Raw genomic sequence first — 15,208 nt, 5'->3', positions numbered from 1 at the left:
TACAAGCAAAACCGCATTTTTTTTAAAAAAAAGTATGTGTATATATATATATATATATATATATATTATATATATACAGTTGTATGCAAAAGTTTTGGCACCCCTGACAATTTCCATGATTTTCATCTATAAATAACTGAGTACCAATTAATAACGTTCCTCCTTAGATTTCCCCCACGTCTCAGTACTCTGCGTCAGTATACAATCGGAATCACTATGGCAACAAGTGACATGTTCGCTCTACCAAACAGTAATTTTAGATCTGCCCAATCATTTTATGTCCTACCCTTTAAACAGGGAATTGCCGGACGGCGGCTCCGCCTTTGAAAAAGCATTCGTTTGCGAAACATGTCAGGGAGTTAGCCTGAGGAGTTTTGGATTCTCAATTTAATTGTGGAAACGATGTTGTTTTGAGCTATTTTTCAAAACGAAGGAGTCTGGTGGGAATAATTAAACTACGGACACTAGCGCCTAGATTTAGAGTTCACCTTTTAAATACCGCTGGTATTGAGAGTTCACAGAATGGCTGCGTTAGGCTCCAAAAAAGGAGCGTAGAGCATATTTAACGCAACTTCAACTGTCGATACCAGCGGTGCTTACGGACGCGGCCAGCTTCAAAAACGTGCTCGTGCACGATTCCTCCATAGGAAACAATGGGGCTGTTTGAGCTGAAAAAAAACCTAACACCTGCAAAAAAGCCACGTTCAGCTCCTAACGCAGCCCCATTGTTTGCTATGGGGAAACACTTCCTACGTCTGCACCTAACACTCTAACATGTACCCCGAGTCTAAACACCCCTAACCTTACACTTATTAACCCCTAATCTGCCACCCCCGCTACCGCTGACACCTGCATATTTTTTTAACCCCTAATCTGCCGCTCCGTAAACCGCCGCTACTTACATTATCCCTATGTACCCCTAATTTGCTGCCCCTAACACCGCCAACCCCTATATTATATTTATTAACCCCTAATCTGCCCCCCACAATATCGCCTCCACCTGCCTACACTTATTAACCCCTAATCTGCCGAGCGGACCGCACCGCTATTATAATAAAGTTATTAACCCCTAATCCGCCTCACTCCCGCCTCAATAACCCTATAATAAATAGTATTAACCCCTAATCTGCCCTCCCTAACATCGCCGACACCTAACTTCAAATATTAACCCCTAATCTGCCGACTGGAGCTCACCGGTATTCTAATAAATGTATTAACCCCTAAAGCTAAGTCTAACACTAACACTAACACCCCCCTAAGTTAAATATAATTTAAATCTAAATAAATAAATTAACTCTTATTAAATAAATTATTCCTATTTAAAGCTAAATACTTACCTGTAAAATAAATCCTAATATAGCTACAATATAAATTATAATTATATTACAGCTATTTTAGGATTTATATTTATTTTACAGGTAACTTTGTATTTATTTTAACCAGGTACAATAGCTATTAAATAGTTAAGAACTATTTAATAGCTAAAATAGTTAAAATAATTACAAAATTACCTGTAAAATGAATCCTAACCTAAGTTACAATTAAACCTAACACTACACTATCAATAAATTAATTAAATAAAATACCTACAATTATCTACAATTAAACCTAACACTACACTATCAATAAATAAATTAAATACAATTCCTACAAATAAATACAATTAAATAAACTAACTAAAGTACAAAAAATAAAAAAGAACTAAGTTACAAAAAATAAAAAAATATTTACAAACATTAGAAATAAATTACAACAATTTTAAACTAATTACACCTACTCTAAGCCCCCTAATAAAATAACAAAGACCCCCAAAATAAAAAAATGCCCTACCCTATTCTAAATTACAAAAGTTCAAAGCTCTTTTACCTTACCAGCCCTTAAAAGGGCCCTTTGCGGGGCATGCCCCAAAGAATTCAGCTCTTTGCCCCCCCCAACATTACAACCCACCACCCACATACCCCTAATCTAACCCAAACCCCCCTTAAATAAACCTAACACTAAGCCCCTGAAGATCTTCCTACCTTGTGTTCAGATTGAGCTTGCATTCTATTGGCTGTTCCGATCAGCCAATAGAATGCGAGCTCAATCTGATTGGCTGATTGGATTGGATTGAATTTTCCTACCTTAATTCCGATTGGCTGATAGAATCCTATCAGCCAATCGGAATTCGAGGGACGCCATCTTGGATGGCGTCCCTTAAAGGAACCGTCATTCGGCTAGTAGGCGTCGCTTGAAGAGGTTGGATCCGCGTCCGCTGGGAAGAAGATGGCTCCGCTCCGGAAGAAAGAAGATTGAAGATGCGGCTTGATAGAAGACTTCATCCCGATGATGGACTTCCGACTTCATCCCGATGATGGATTTCTTCAGCCGCCGCTTGGATCCAGACTTCAGCCTGAGGATGGACGTCACTCTTCAGCCCCCCGCTTGGGCTTGGATCAAGACTTCGGACCCTCTTCTGGACCGATCGGTGAACCCGGCGAGGTGAACACAAGGTAGGAAGATCTTCAGGGGCTTAGTGTTAGGTTTATTTAAGGGGGGTTTGGGTTAGATTAGGGGTATGTGGGTGGTGGGTTGTAATGTTGGGGGGGGTATTGTATGTTTTTTTTTTTACAGGCAAAAGAGCTGAATTCTTTGGGGCATGCCCCGCAAAGGGCCCTGTTCAGGGCTGGTAAGGTAAAAGAGCTTTGAACTTTTGTCATTTAGAATAGGGTAGGGCATTTTTTTATTTTGGGGGTCTTTGTTATTTTATTAGGGGGCTTAGAGTAGGTGTAATTAGTTTAAAATTGTTGTAATTTTTTTCTAATGTTTGTAAATATTTTTTTATTTTTTGTAACTTAGTTCTTTTTTATTTTTTGTACTTTAGTTAGTTTATTTAATTGTATTTATTTGTAGGAATTGTATTTAATTTATTTATTGATAGTGTAGTGTTAGGTTTAATTGTAGATAATTGTAGGTAGTTTATTTAATTTATTTATTGATAGTGTAGTGTTAGGTTTAATTGTAACTTAGGTTAGGATTTATTTTACAGGTAATTTTGTAATTATTTTAACTATTTTAGCTATTAAATAGTTCTTAACTATTTAATAGCTATTGTACCTGGTTAAATAAATACAAAGTTGCCTGCAAAATAAATATAAATCCTAAAATAGCTACAATATAATTATAATTTATATTGTAGCTATATTAGGGTTTATTTTACAAGTAAGTATTTAGCTTTAAATAGGAATAATTTATTTAATAAGAGTTAATTTTTTTTCGTTAGATTTAAATTATATTTAACTTAGGGGGGTGTTAGTGTTAGGGTTAGACTTAGCTTTAGGGGTTAATCCATTTATTACAGTAGCGGCGAGATTCGGTCGGCAGATTAGGGGTTAATAATTGAAGTTAGGTGTCGGCGATGTTAGGGAGGGCAGATTAGGGGTTAATACTATTTATTATAGGGTTATTGAGGCGGGAGTGAGGCGGATTAGGGGTTAATAACTTTATTATAGTAGCGGTGAGATCCGCTCGGCAGATTAGGGGTTAATAAGTGTAGGCAGGTGGAGGCGACGTTGAGGGGGGCAGATTAGGGGTTAATAAATATAATATAGGGGTCGGCGGTGTTAGGGGCAGCAGATTAAAGGGTACATAGCTATAATGTAGGTGGCGGCGCTTTGCAGTCGGCATATTAGGGGTTAATTATTGTAGGTAGCTGGCGGCGACGTTGTGGGGGGGCAGATTAGGGGTTAATAAATATAATATAGGGGTCGGCGGTGTTAGGGGCAGCAGATTAGGGGTACATAAGTATAATGTAGGTGGCGGTCGGCAGATTAGGGGTTAAAAAAATGTAATTGAGTGGCGGCGATGTCGGGGGATCTTGGTTTAGGGGTACATAGGTAGTTTATGGGTGTTAGTGTACTTTAGAGCACAGTAATTAAGAGCTTTATGAACCGGCGTTAGCCCAGAAAGCTCTTAACTACTGACTTTTTTCTGCGGCTGGAGTTTTGTCGTTAGATTTCTAACGGTCACTTCAGCCACGACTCTAAATACCGGAGTTAGAAAGATCCCATTGAAAAGATAGGATACGCAATTGACGTAAGGGGATCTGCGGTATGGAAAAGTCGCGGCTGGAAAGTGAGCGTTAGACCCTTTCCTGACTGACTCCAAATACCGGCGGTAGCCTAAAACCAGCGTTAGGAGCCTCTAACGCTGGTTTTCACGGCTACCGCCAAACTCTAAATCTAGGCCTAGGTTTCTTAGCATTTACTATGGTAATTTCGTAGCATTATCGAACACACAAGCAACCTTGTCTCACCCTCTTTAGCCAGTTGCTTAGATTACATACCGTTTGAGTGGTGAATAATAACGGTTGATAATAACGGTTGATATTATACTATACATGCTGTATTGCCTCCTTTAGCCTACTGCAGCAATATGTTTACCTGGCCTCTGTATTACTTTATTATTATTTATAATGATGCATGGTTAGACAAACGGAGGGTTTGTGTCATGAACCAAGCCTCCAGACTAAAAAAAAAGAAAAGGTCTGGGAGGCATTCTGCTTGAAAGGGCTGTGCAGGGATTTGAACCTGTGGCTCTGTTACTACTCTGTTTGCTTGTATGTTGAGCCAAAGCCAGTTCTAGCAGTTTAGGAGTTTCTAGTGCAATAGCATGCAACTTAAAAGATCTGTGAAATGAGTACTTGTCTTACTTGTAATTACACCTGTGCAAAACACAGGTGCTCTCAATTTTGGATTTACTCAGAACCAATACTGTACAAAACCTCCATATTTAAGGCTGGCTGTTAGGTTGCATATTTTCTTGACATTGTTTCTGTTTTGTCATAAGCCAGAACCTGTTTCCTGTACTTCTGTACATATTTGGAGGAAGACTTCACCTTTGCACCTGTTTACAAGTTTGTTTCCTGCTTTGTGCAAATCCTGCACTTCAGTTATTACCAGGACAAAGACTTTACCTTTAAACCTGCTACCTGTTTACAAGGTTGTTTCCTGCTTTGTGCAAATCCTGCATTTCAGTTATAACCAGGACAAAAACTTTACCTTTAAATCTGCTACCTGTTTACAAGTTTGATTCCTTCCTTGTGCAATTCCTGCACTTCAGTTATTATCAGGAGAAAGACTTTCCTTTTGAATCTGCATCTGTGCTTACTTGTTTGTTCCTTTCCACTCCTGGCGTATGTGGACATAACATACCTGCATAGTATATATTAAAAATACCCTGCAAGTATTTGCTTAATCAAAGTATTTTGTTATTTAAATAAATCTGATATATTTTCAATCTATATGGCTTCTACTAATCTTCATTTAAAGTAACTGTTCAGACAATGAGACAATATCCTGAGACAGAACATGACAGTTGGTTACAATTGATAATATATCTCCCAACCTGTTAATGTCAGACATCTGACACATAACCTACCACAAGTAACTAATAGCAACTGTTATATATGAAGTACAACTAGATTTTATTTATGTTAATATATTCAATAGGGTATAAGGAGAAATGACATATTATTTAATCCTCTATTTCCTACCTGAATATTCAGAACTACCATATCCCCACTAAAGGACATTTGGTCCTTTAACAACAAGGGTAACCTAGTAGCTATAATGCACATTAAAGAAACGAACACACAAATAACCCAGTTTTATCTATTTAACCATTGGATTTCACATGTCTCAGGTTGTTGAGCTTGAAATACAGACGGTTGATAGTACCATTATTAAAATACCACTCTGTTACTTTATGATTTAATCTGACACTGTTCAGGTATTTGGAAGGTGGATTGAAGTTTCATTATATCCCACAACTGTTAATGTTCATTCTCCCCCAAGTATTTAGTTCCACAATATACATTGTTCACTTTATTTAAGCCGTATTATATGGTTAACCCCCATCTTTGAGACAAGTTGTCCATTACACAATACTCCTGGAGTTATTATACCCCAGCTAGTATAATTTTGACTTTGGATCCCATCCAGAATATACCTAATATACAGAGGGGTATTATCCCCCCCCCTCCGCGTTCCCCTAAGTATAATTATCTCTTCACCTCATACTCATTTTGTTTTCCACTTTGTTTTTACATTTGTTTTTTTCCCATTTTAATAAAACAAAGTTTTGATTTTTATCCGTTACAGTTCCCTCTTAAGGGAAATTATTAGAGTCACATATGTAAATTTGGTGGTACTGACTCCAATATTTTTGTCTTTTTGGATATTTGGCTTATTAAGATGAAGGCCCCTATTCATTAAAGGTCTTGCGGACCTGATCAGACAGTGCGGATCAGGTCCGCAAGACCTCGCTAAATGCGGAGAGCAATACGCTCTCCACATTTAACATTGCACCAGCAGCTCACAAGAGCTTTCAATCAACCCAATCTTACTCAATCGGGTTTAATTGCGGCGATGTCTGTCCGCCTGCTCAGAGCAGGCGGACAGGGTTATGGAGTAGCGGTCTTTAGACCGCTGCTTCATAACTGCTGTTTCTGGTGAGTCTGAAGACTCGCCAGAAACACGGGCCCACAAGCTCCCTACGGAGCTTATTAAATAGGCCCCGAAGAGTGCTATTATGTTCACCCTTTTCTAGTATGCTCATGCCTCTATCCCCTCACATAAATAATTGGGTGTTTGGATCAGCAATTTCAATTTGATCTATCAAGTAACTGAAGGACACAGTAATATTTCAGTAGTGAAATGAGGTTTATTGGATTAACAGAAAATGTGCAATATGCATCAAAACGCAATTAGACAGGTGCATAAATTTGGGCACCCCAACAGAAATATTGCATCAATATTTAGTAGATCCTCCTTTAGCAGAAACCCTCTAGACGCTGTCCTGTAATGAGTGTCTGAATTCTGGATGAAGTTATTTTGGACCATTCTTCCTTGCAAAACATCTCCAGTTCAGTTAGGTTTGATGGTTGCTGAGCATAGACAGCCCGCTTCAAATCACCCCACAGATTTTCGATGATATTCAAGTCTGGGTACTGGGGTGGCCATTTCAGAACATTGTACTTGTTCCTCTGCATAAATGCCAGAGTAGATTTTGAGCAGTGTTTTGGGTCGTTGTCTTGTTGAAATATCCAGCCCTGGTGTAACTTCAACTTTGTGACTGATTCCTCAACATTATTCTCAAGTATCTGCTGATATTGAGTGGACCCTCAACTTTAACAAGATTCCCAGTACCGGAACTGGCCACACAGCCCCACAGCATGATGGAACATCCACCAAATTTTACTGTGGGTAGCAAGTGATTGTCTTGGAACTCTGTGTTATTTTGCCGTGCATAACGTCCTTGTTATGGCCAAATAACTCAATCTTTGTTTCATCAATCCACAGCACCTTCTTCCAAAATGAAGCTGGCTTGTCCAAATGTGCGTTTGCATACTTCAAGCAACTCTGTGGCGTGTGTGCAGAAAAGGCTTCTTCCGCATCACTCTCCCATACAGCTTCTCCTTGTGCAAAGTGTGCTGAATTGTTGAACGATGCACAGTGACACCATCTGCAGCAAGATGATGTTGTAGGTCTTTGGAGGTGGTCTGTGGGCTGTTTTTGACCGTTATCATCATCCTTTGCCTTTGCCTCTCTCATATTTTACTTAGCCTGCGCCACTTCTGGCCTTAACAAGAACTGTGCCTGTGGTCTTCCATTTCCTCACTATGTTCCTCACAGTGGACACTGACAGCTTAAATCTCTGCGATAGCTTTTTGTAGCCTTCCCCTAAACCATAGTGTAGAACAATCTTTGTTTTCAGGTCATTTGAGAGTTGTTTTGAGGCCACCATGTTGCCACTCTTCAGAGGAGAGTCAAAGAGATCAACAACTTGCAATTGGCCACCTTAAATACCTTTTCTCATGATTCGATGCACCTGTCTATGAAGTTCAAGGCTTAATGGGCTCACCAAACCAATTGTGTCTTCCAATTAATCAGTGCTAGGTAGTTACAGGTATTCAAATCAACAAAATGACAAGGGTGCCCAAATGTATGCACCTGTTTAATTTCGTTTTGATGCATATTGCGCATTTTCTGTTTATCCAATAAATTTCATTTCACTACTGAAATATTTCTGTCCTTCAGTTATTTGATAGATCAAAATTAAATTGCTGATCCAAACACCCAATTATTTATAAATAAAAATCATGTAAATTGTCAGGGGTGCCTAAACTTTTGCATACAACTGTATATATTATATATATATACACATATATATTATAATAAAATATTTATAACCCTACTTGGTAACTTCTGTTCCTCTGCCCCCTTCATTTCCTCTTTGTGACATAGAGAGCAGTCCCACCCATTCACTACACAGGCTTCCTAAGGACTTTCAAAGGGCTGGACTTCAAGAGTCTCAAATAACACATACACATTGGATGTTTATTGGAACTGTCATCCCAGTGGGCTGGTATAACATTGTAATAGAAGCATTACTATAGGCACAAATTTAACCCTTTTCATGTATAGATACACACACAAAAAAAAAAGGTTCACACATACTTTTTAATGGCAAAGATTACTTATATGGCGTTTGATTAGCTAAAGTTTAAAATCACTTTAAGGTTGTAGATTTCTCTCAAAACAAAGGTAACAGTGTACTACCACTGAAAAAACTGTTGAAAAATATCTGTGAATTATAAAGAAGTTTAATAGCATCCATTAGGGGATATTTATCAAGCCGTCAACCGCAAATATGCAGAAATTCCACAGTGTAAGTGTGGCAAACTTGATCCCACCTAGTTATCAAAGCCTACAGACCGCCAAAAGTTGAAATTTGTGACGTAACATACGATCCGCCGGTCTCAATCCGACGCAGATCGAGGATTACGTCATTACAGATGTTCCGAATACACATTCGGCTCTATTTGACAACTTTTCTACGTTATCAAATTTCTAACAGGTACGCTATTCAGGCCCAGCGTACCTGGTTTTCAATCCGCCACCCTGGAGGCCGCGGATGCCATAGAAATTAATGGGAGTCTGAAAGCACCGAAAAGCTTATGTTCGATGCTGCCAGATATCCCATTGATTTATGTGGTTGAAAACAAGTTACGTTTACACCTGACACCCTAACATATACCTGAGTCTAAACACCCAATAATCTGCCGCCCCCGACATCGCCGCCACCTACATCAAGTTACAACTTTAATAAAGTTATTAACCCCTATCCCTCCGCTCCCGGACCCACCACCACTAAATAAACGTATTAACCCCTAAACCTCTGGCCTCCCACATCACTACCACTAACTAAACCTATTAACCCCTAAACCGTCAGCCACCCACATCACCATAAACTAAATTAAGCTATTTACCCCTAAACAACCCACTAAGTTTACATTAAAATTACAACATCCCTCTCTTCAAATAAATGAAAACTTACCTGTAGAATTAAAATGAACTATTTTTAAACTATTAATTAACCTACCCTAACTATTATCCTACAATTACATTAAACTAGCAATTAAATTAACAAAATTACATATTAAAAAACCCTAACCCTACTCAAATTATTTAAATCTACTATTAAACCTTATTAAAAAATTACTAAATTTTGAAAAAAAACAAAAAACGCTAAGTTACAAAAAATAGAAAACAATAAATTAGGGAAAAAAACACATTATCAAAAATAAAAAAGCCCTAATAGCCCTATAAAAAATAAAAAAGCCCCCCCCCCCAAATAAAAAAAATAAAGGATTGAGCTCTCATCCTATTGGCTGATTGGAACAGTCAATAGGATTTGAGCAGCTCTAATCCTATTGGTTGATTGGAACCTTTCAGCCAATAGGAATGCAAGTGATGACATCTTGGATGAAGTAATTTGCATTTAAGTTCCAGTTTACGGCGGCGACCATATTGAAGAGGAGCTCCCCGCTGGATGTCTTCAGGATGGACCTGCTCCACGCAGGATGGATGAAGATAGAAGATGCTGTCTCGATGAAGACTTCTTGCCGTCTGGATGAGGACTTCGCCGTCTGGATGAAGATGTAAGAAGCTGCCCCAGATGAAGACTTCTTGCCGTCTGGATGAAGACTTCTTGCCGGATGGATGGATCCTTCAAGCGGCACTTCAATAACTGTAAGTGGATCATTGGGAGTTAATGTTAGGTTTATTTAAGGTTTTTTTGGGTGGGTTTTATTCTTAGAGTAGGGTCTGCCCTTTTAAGGGCAATGCCCATACAAATACCCTTTTCAGGGCAAATGGGAGCTTAGGTTATTTTAGATAGGGTTTTTATTTGGAGGGCTTCGTTAGTTGGGTGGTGGGTTTCACTGTTACAGGTAAAAGAGCTGATTTCTTTGGGCAATGCCCCACAAAAGGCCCTTTTAAGGGCCATTGATAGTTTATTGTAGGCTAGGGTTTTTTTAATTTTGGGGGAGCTTTTTTATTTTGATAGGGCTATTAGATTAGGTTTAGTAATTAGATTTAATTAATTTGAATAGGGTTAGGGTTTTTTAATATGTAATTTAGTTAATTTAATTGCTAGTTTAATGTAATTGTAGGATAATAGTTAGGGTAGGTTAATTAACGCCTAGATTACGAGTTTGGCGTTAGCCTTAAAAAGCAACGTTGAGAGGTCCGAACACTGCTTTTTAACGCCCGCTCACTTTTCTTCCCCAACTCGAGGCTACCGCAAATCCCCTTACGTCAATTGCGTATCCTATCTTTTCTACGGGATTTGCCTAACGCTGGTATTATGAGTCTTGGAAGAAGTGAGCGGTAGACCCTCTCCTGTCCAGACTCCTACCGCATATAAAAGTCAGTAGTTAAGAGTTTTATGAGCTAACGCCGGAACATAAAACTCTTAACTAAAGTGCTAAAAAGTTCACTAACACCCATAAACTACCTATTAACCCCTAAATCGAGGCCCCCCACATCGCAAACACTATAATACATTTTTTAACCCCTAATCTTCCGACCAGACATCGCTGCCACCTACATTATACCTATGAACCCCTAATCTGGTGCCCCTAACATCGCCGACACCTACATTATATTTATTAACCCCTAATCTGCCTCCCCCAATGTTGCCGCCACCTACCTAACTACAATTATTAACCCCTAATCTGCCGACCGGATATCGCCGCCACTTTAATAAATGTATTAACCCCTAAACCGCCGCACTCCAGCTTCGCAAACACTAGTTAAATTTTATTAACCCCTAATCTGCCTGCCCTAACATCGCCGACACCTACTTACATTTATTAACCCCTAATGTGCCACCCCCAATGTCGCTGCTACTATATTAAAGGTATTAACCCCTAAACCTAAGTCTAAACCTAGCCCTAACCCCCCCTAACTTAAATATAATTTAAATGAAACAAAATAAATTTAACAAAATTAAATAAATTATTCCTATTTAAAACTAAATACTTACCGATAAAATAAAACCTAAGCTAGCTAAAATATAACTAATAGTTACATTGTAGCTAGCTTAAGATTTATATTTATTTTACAGGCAACTTTGTATTTATTTTAACTAGGTACAATAGTTATTAAATAGTTATTAACTATTTAATAACTACCTGGCTAAAATAAGTACAAAATTACCTGTAAAATAAATCCTAACCTAAGTTACAATTACACCTAACATTACACTATCATTAAACTAATTACATAAACTACCTACAATTAAATACAATTAAATTCAATAAACTAAATAACAAAAACAAAACAAAACACTAAATCACAGAAAAAAAAATTACAAGAAGTTTAAACTAATTACACCTAATCTACCCCTAATAAAATTAAAAAGCCCCCCAAAATAATAAAATGCCCTACCCTATACTAAATTACAAATAGCCCTTAAAAGGTAAAAAAAAAGTAATCAGCTCTTTTACCCCAACATTAAAACCCACCACCCACACACCCAACCTTACTCTAAAACCCACCAAATCCCCCCTAATCAGCCAATAGAATGCAAGCTCAATCGGATTTTTCCTACCTTAATTCCGATTGGCTGATAGAATCCTATCAGCCAATCGGAATTCAAGGGACGCCATCTTGGATGACATCATTTAAAGGAACCTTCAATCGTCGTTAGTCCGTCGGCCAGAAAGGATGCTCCGCGCTGGATGTCTTCAAGATGGAGCCGCTCTGCGCCGGAAGGATGAAGATAGAAGATGCCGCTTGGATGAAGACTTTTGCCGGATAAAGGACCTCTTCTGCTCCGATCGGATGAAGACTTCTGCCGGATGGAGGACCACTTGTGCCCGGCTTCTTGGAAGACTTCGGCCCGGCTGGGTGAAGACGTCTCCCAATAAGGTGATCTTCAATGGGGTAGTGTTAGGTTTTTTTAAGGGGGGATTGGGTGGGTTTTAGAGTAAGGTTGGGTGTGTGGGTGGTGGGTTTTAATGTTGGGGGGGTTGTATTTCTTTTTTTACAGGTAAAAGAGCTGATTACTTTGGGGCAATGCCCCGCAAAAGGCCCTTTTAAGGGCTATTTGTAATTTAGTATAGGGTAGGGCATTTTATTATTTTGGGGGGCTTTTTTATTTTATTAGGGGGCTTAGATTAGGTGTAATTAGTGTAATTAGTTTAAACTTCTTGTAATTTTTTTTTTCTGTAATTTAGTGTTTTTTCTCCCCGTAATTTAGTTTATTGAATTTAATTGTATTTAATTGTAGGTAGTTTATGTAATTAGTTTAATGATAGTGTAGTGTTAGGTGTAATTGTAACTTAGGTTAGGATTTATTTTACAGGTAATTTTGTACTTATTTTAGCTAGGTAGTTATTAAATAGTTAACTATTTAATAACTATTATACCTAGTTAAAATAAATACAAAGCTGCCTGTAAAATAAAAATAAATCATAAGCTAGCTACAATGTAACTATTAGTTATATTGTAGCTATCTTATGGTTTATTTTATAGGTAAGTATTTAGTTTTAAATAGGAATAATTTATTTAATTGTAGTTATTTTATTTAGATGTATTTAAATTATATTTAAATTAGGGGGGTGTTAGGGTTAGGGTTAGACTTAGGTTTAGGGGTTAATAACTTTATTATAGTGGCGGCGACGTTGGCTGCAGCAGATTAGGGGTTAATTAATTTAATATAGTTGCGGCGACGTTGGGGGGGCAGATTAGGGGTTAATAACTATAATGTAGGTGTTGACGATGTTGGGGGCAGCAGATTAGGGGTTTATAAGTATAATGTAGGTGGCGGCTGTGTCCGGAGCGGCAGATTAGGGGTTAATAGTATAATGCAGGTGGCAACGATGTCGGGGGCAGCAGATTAGGGGTTAATAAGTGTAAGATTAGGGGTGTTTAGACTCGGGGTTCATGTTAGGGTGTTAGGTGCAGACATATTTTTTATTTTCCCATAGGAAACAATGGGGCTGCGTTAGGAGCAGGACGCTGCTTTTTTGCAGCCAGCTCAGCCCCATTATTTCCTATGGGGAGATCGTGCACTGGTAGTTAACAACAGTCCGATGCTCATCGCCCCATACTTGGTGCGCGTCTTTAGGTTCCGGCAGGGTCTGGGAGTGGCGGGATAGATGTTAAAAATGTATTTAGTTGCGGCAGGATCCAGGAGTGGTGGGATAGGGGTTAATAACTTTATTAAAGTTGCGGCAGGGTCCGGGAGCGGCGGGATAGGGGTTAAACGTTTTAGTATAGTGGCGGCGTTTAGTGACAGGGTATAAATAAAGTTGTTAAAAAGCCAAATAGACACGAGATCGATGACTGGTAGTTAACAACAGTCCGATGCTCATCGCCCCATACTTGGTGCGTGTCTTTTTCCCGGCTTTTTTTAATAAATATTTAGATCGTATTCAAGTCTGCGGCCGCAATGTTATGCAAGCGTATTGGTGCCAGCAAATGCCGCATAGTTGAGCCTTTGATAAATACCCCCCTTCGTGTTTATTTATATTTTATTTCTTGTGGATTCTGTGAGAAAAAGGGGTCTTTGTTTTTTTGTTTTTTTCCCATGAATAAACTAGAATGTACTAATTACAAATACATACATATGCTTTACTCACTGTTCTTATTTTTGTGTGTGCTTTTCCAGGGGTGTTTGGAAAAAGCCCAGTTACATGCTCTTCATGGTGATCAGTTAATCCAGAATAACCACTATGCTGTGGATTCCATCAGACCAAAGTGTATTGAACTTAGGAGAATATGTGATGATTTTACAAATGAGACTAAGAAAAAGTATGACATCCTGGGAAAATCCCTGGAATTGCAGCAGCAATTAGACAAGGTGAGTAAAGTTTAAATGCAAACAGATGGGTCATATGTTAAAGGTAATTAAGAGTGTTGCAAACCAATACCACTTTGTATATTATTAATTTATGTCTATTTATCAGAGGTCAAATTGCCAAATGTATGTTAATGGTAATACCGATACTCTTACCTTGCGACTGGTTCCAACAGAAATATATTAAATGGTAATTATAATACATACGTAGCAGAGTTTACTAAATATTATGGAAAAACATTGTCTGTTAATACAGTTCTATATTGTAATGCATTACAAAAAAAAAACAACTTTGTGAGCTGAAGGTTCGTGTGAATGAACGGATGACTACTGTTTATCTATTGTGTTACATAACATTTAAAGTCATAATTGCATTAAAATATATATAACATTTACAACTTTAAGTGACTAACGGCTAGATTTGGAGTTTTGTCGGTAACAACCCGAAAAACTAACGCCGACTTTTTTCTGGCCGCACCATAAAAATAACTCTGGTATTGAGAGTCCACATAAAGGCTGCGTTAGGCACCAAAAAAGGAGCGTAGAGCATTTTTAACGCAGCTTCAACTCTCAATACCAGAGTTGCTTACGGACGCGGCCAGCCTCAAAAACGTGCTCGTGCACGATTCCCCCATAGGAAACAATGGGGCTGTTTGAGCTGAAAAAAAACCTAACACCTGCAAAAAAGCCGCGTTCAGCTCTTAACGCAGCCCCATTGTTTGCTATGGGGAAACACTTCCTACGTCTGCACCTAACACTCTAACATGTACCCCGAGTCTAAACACCCCTAACCTTACACTTATTAACCCCTAATCTGCCGCCCCCCGCTATCGCTGACACCTGCATTTTATTTTTTAACCCCTAATCTGCCGCTCCGTAAACCGCCGCTACTTACATTATCCCTATGTACCCCTAATCTGCTGCCCCTAACACCGCCGACCCCTATATTATATTTATTAACCCCTAATCTGCCCCCCACAACGTCGCAAGCCAGCTACCTACAATAATTAGCCCCTAA

At 38.6% G+C, this 15,208-nt stretch overlaps 1 protein-coding gene across 1 annotated transcript in view; it reads left to right on the top strand.

Moving 5' to 3' along the window:
- MCF2L2 (MCF.2 cell line derived transforming sequence-like 2) overlaps positions 1-15,208 on the top strand; it is a 1,253,992-nt gene that overhangs the window by 367,525 nt on the left and 871,259 nt on the right. The window contains 1 exon segment of the mRNA XM_053711855.1: positions 14,002-14,193. Within this exon segment, the coding sequence (XP_053567830.1) occupies positions 14,002-14,193 (192 nt within the window).

This window comes from Bombina bombina, chromosome 4 (genome assembly GCF_027579735.1).
Source record: "Bombina bombina isolate aBomBom1 chromosome 4, aBomBom1.pri, whole genome shotgun sequence".
Lineage (NCBI taxonomy): Eukaryota > Metazoa > Chordata > Amphibia > Anura > Bombinatoridae > Bombina > Bombina bombina.
Note: the sequence above shows the minus strand (reverse complement) of the source record. Positions and strands in the feature narration are given on the sequence as shown.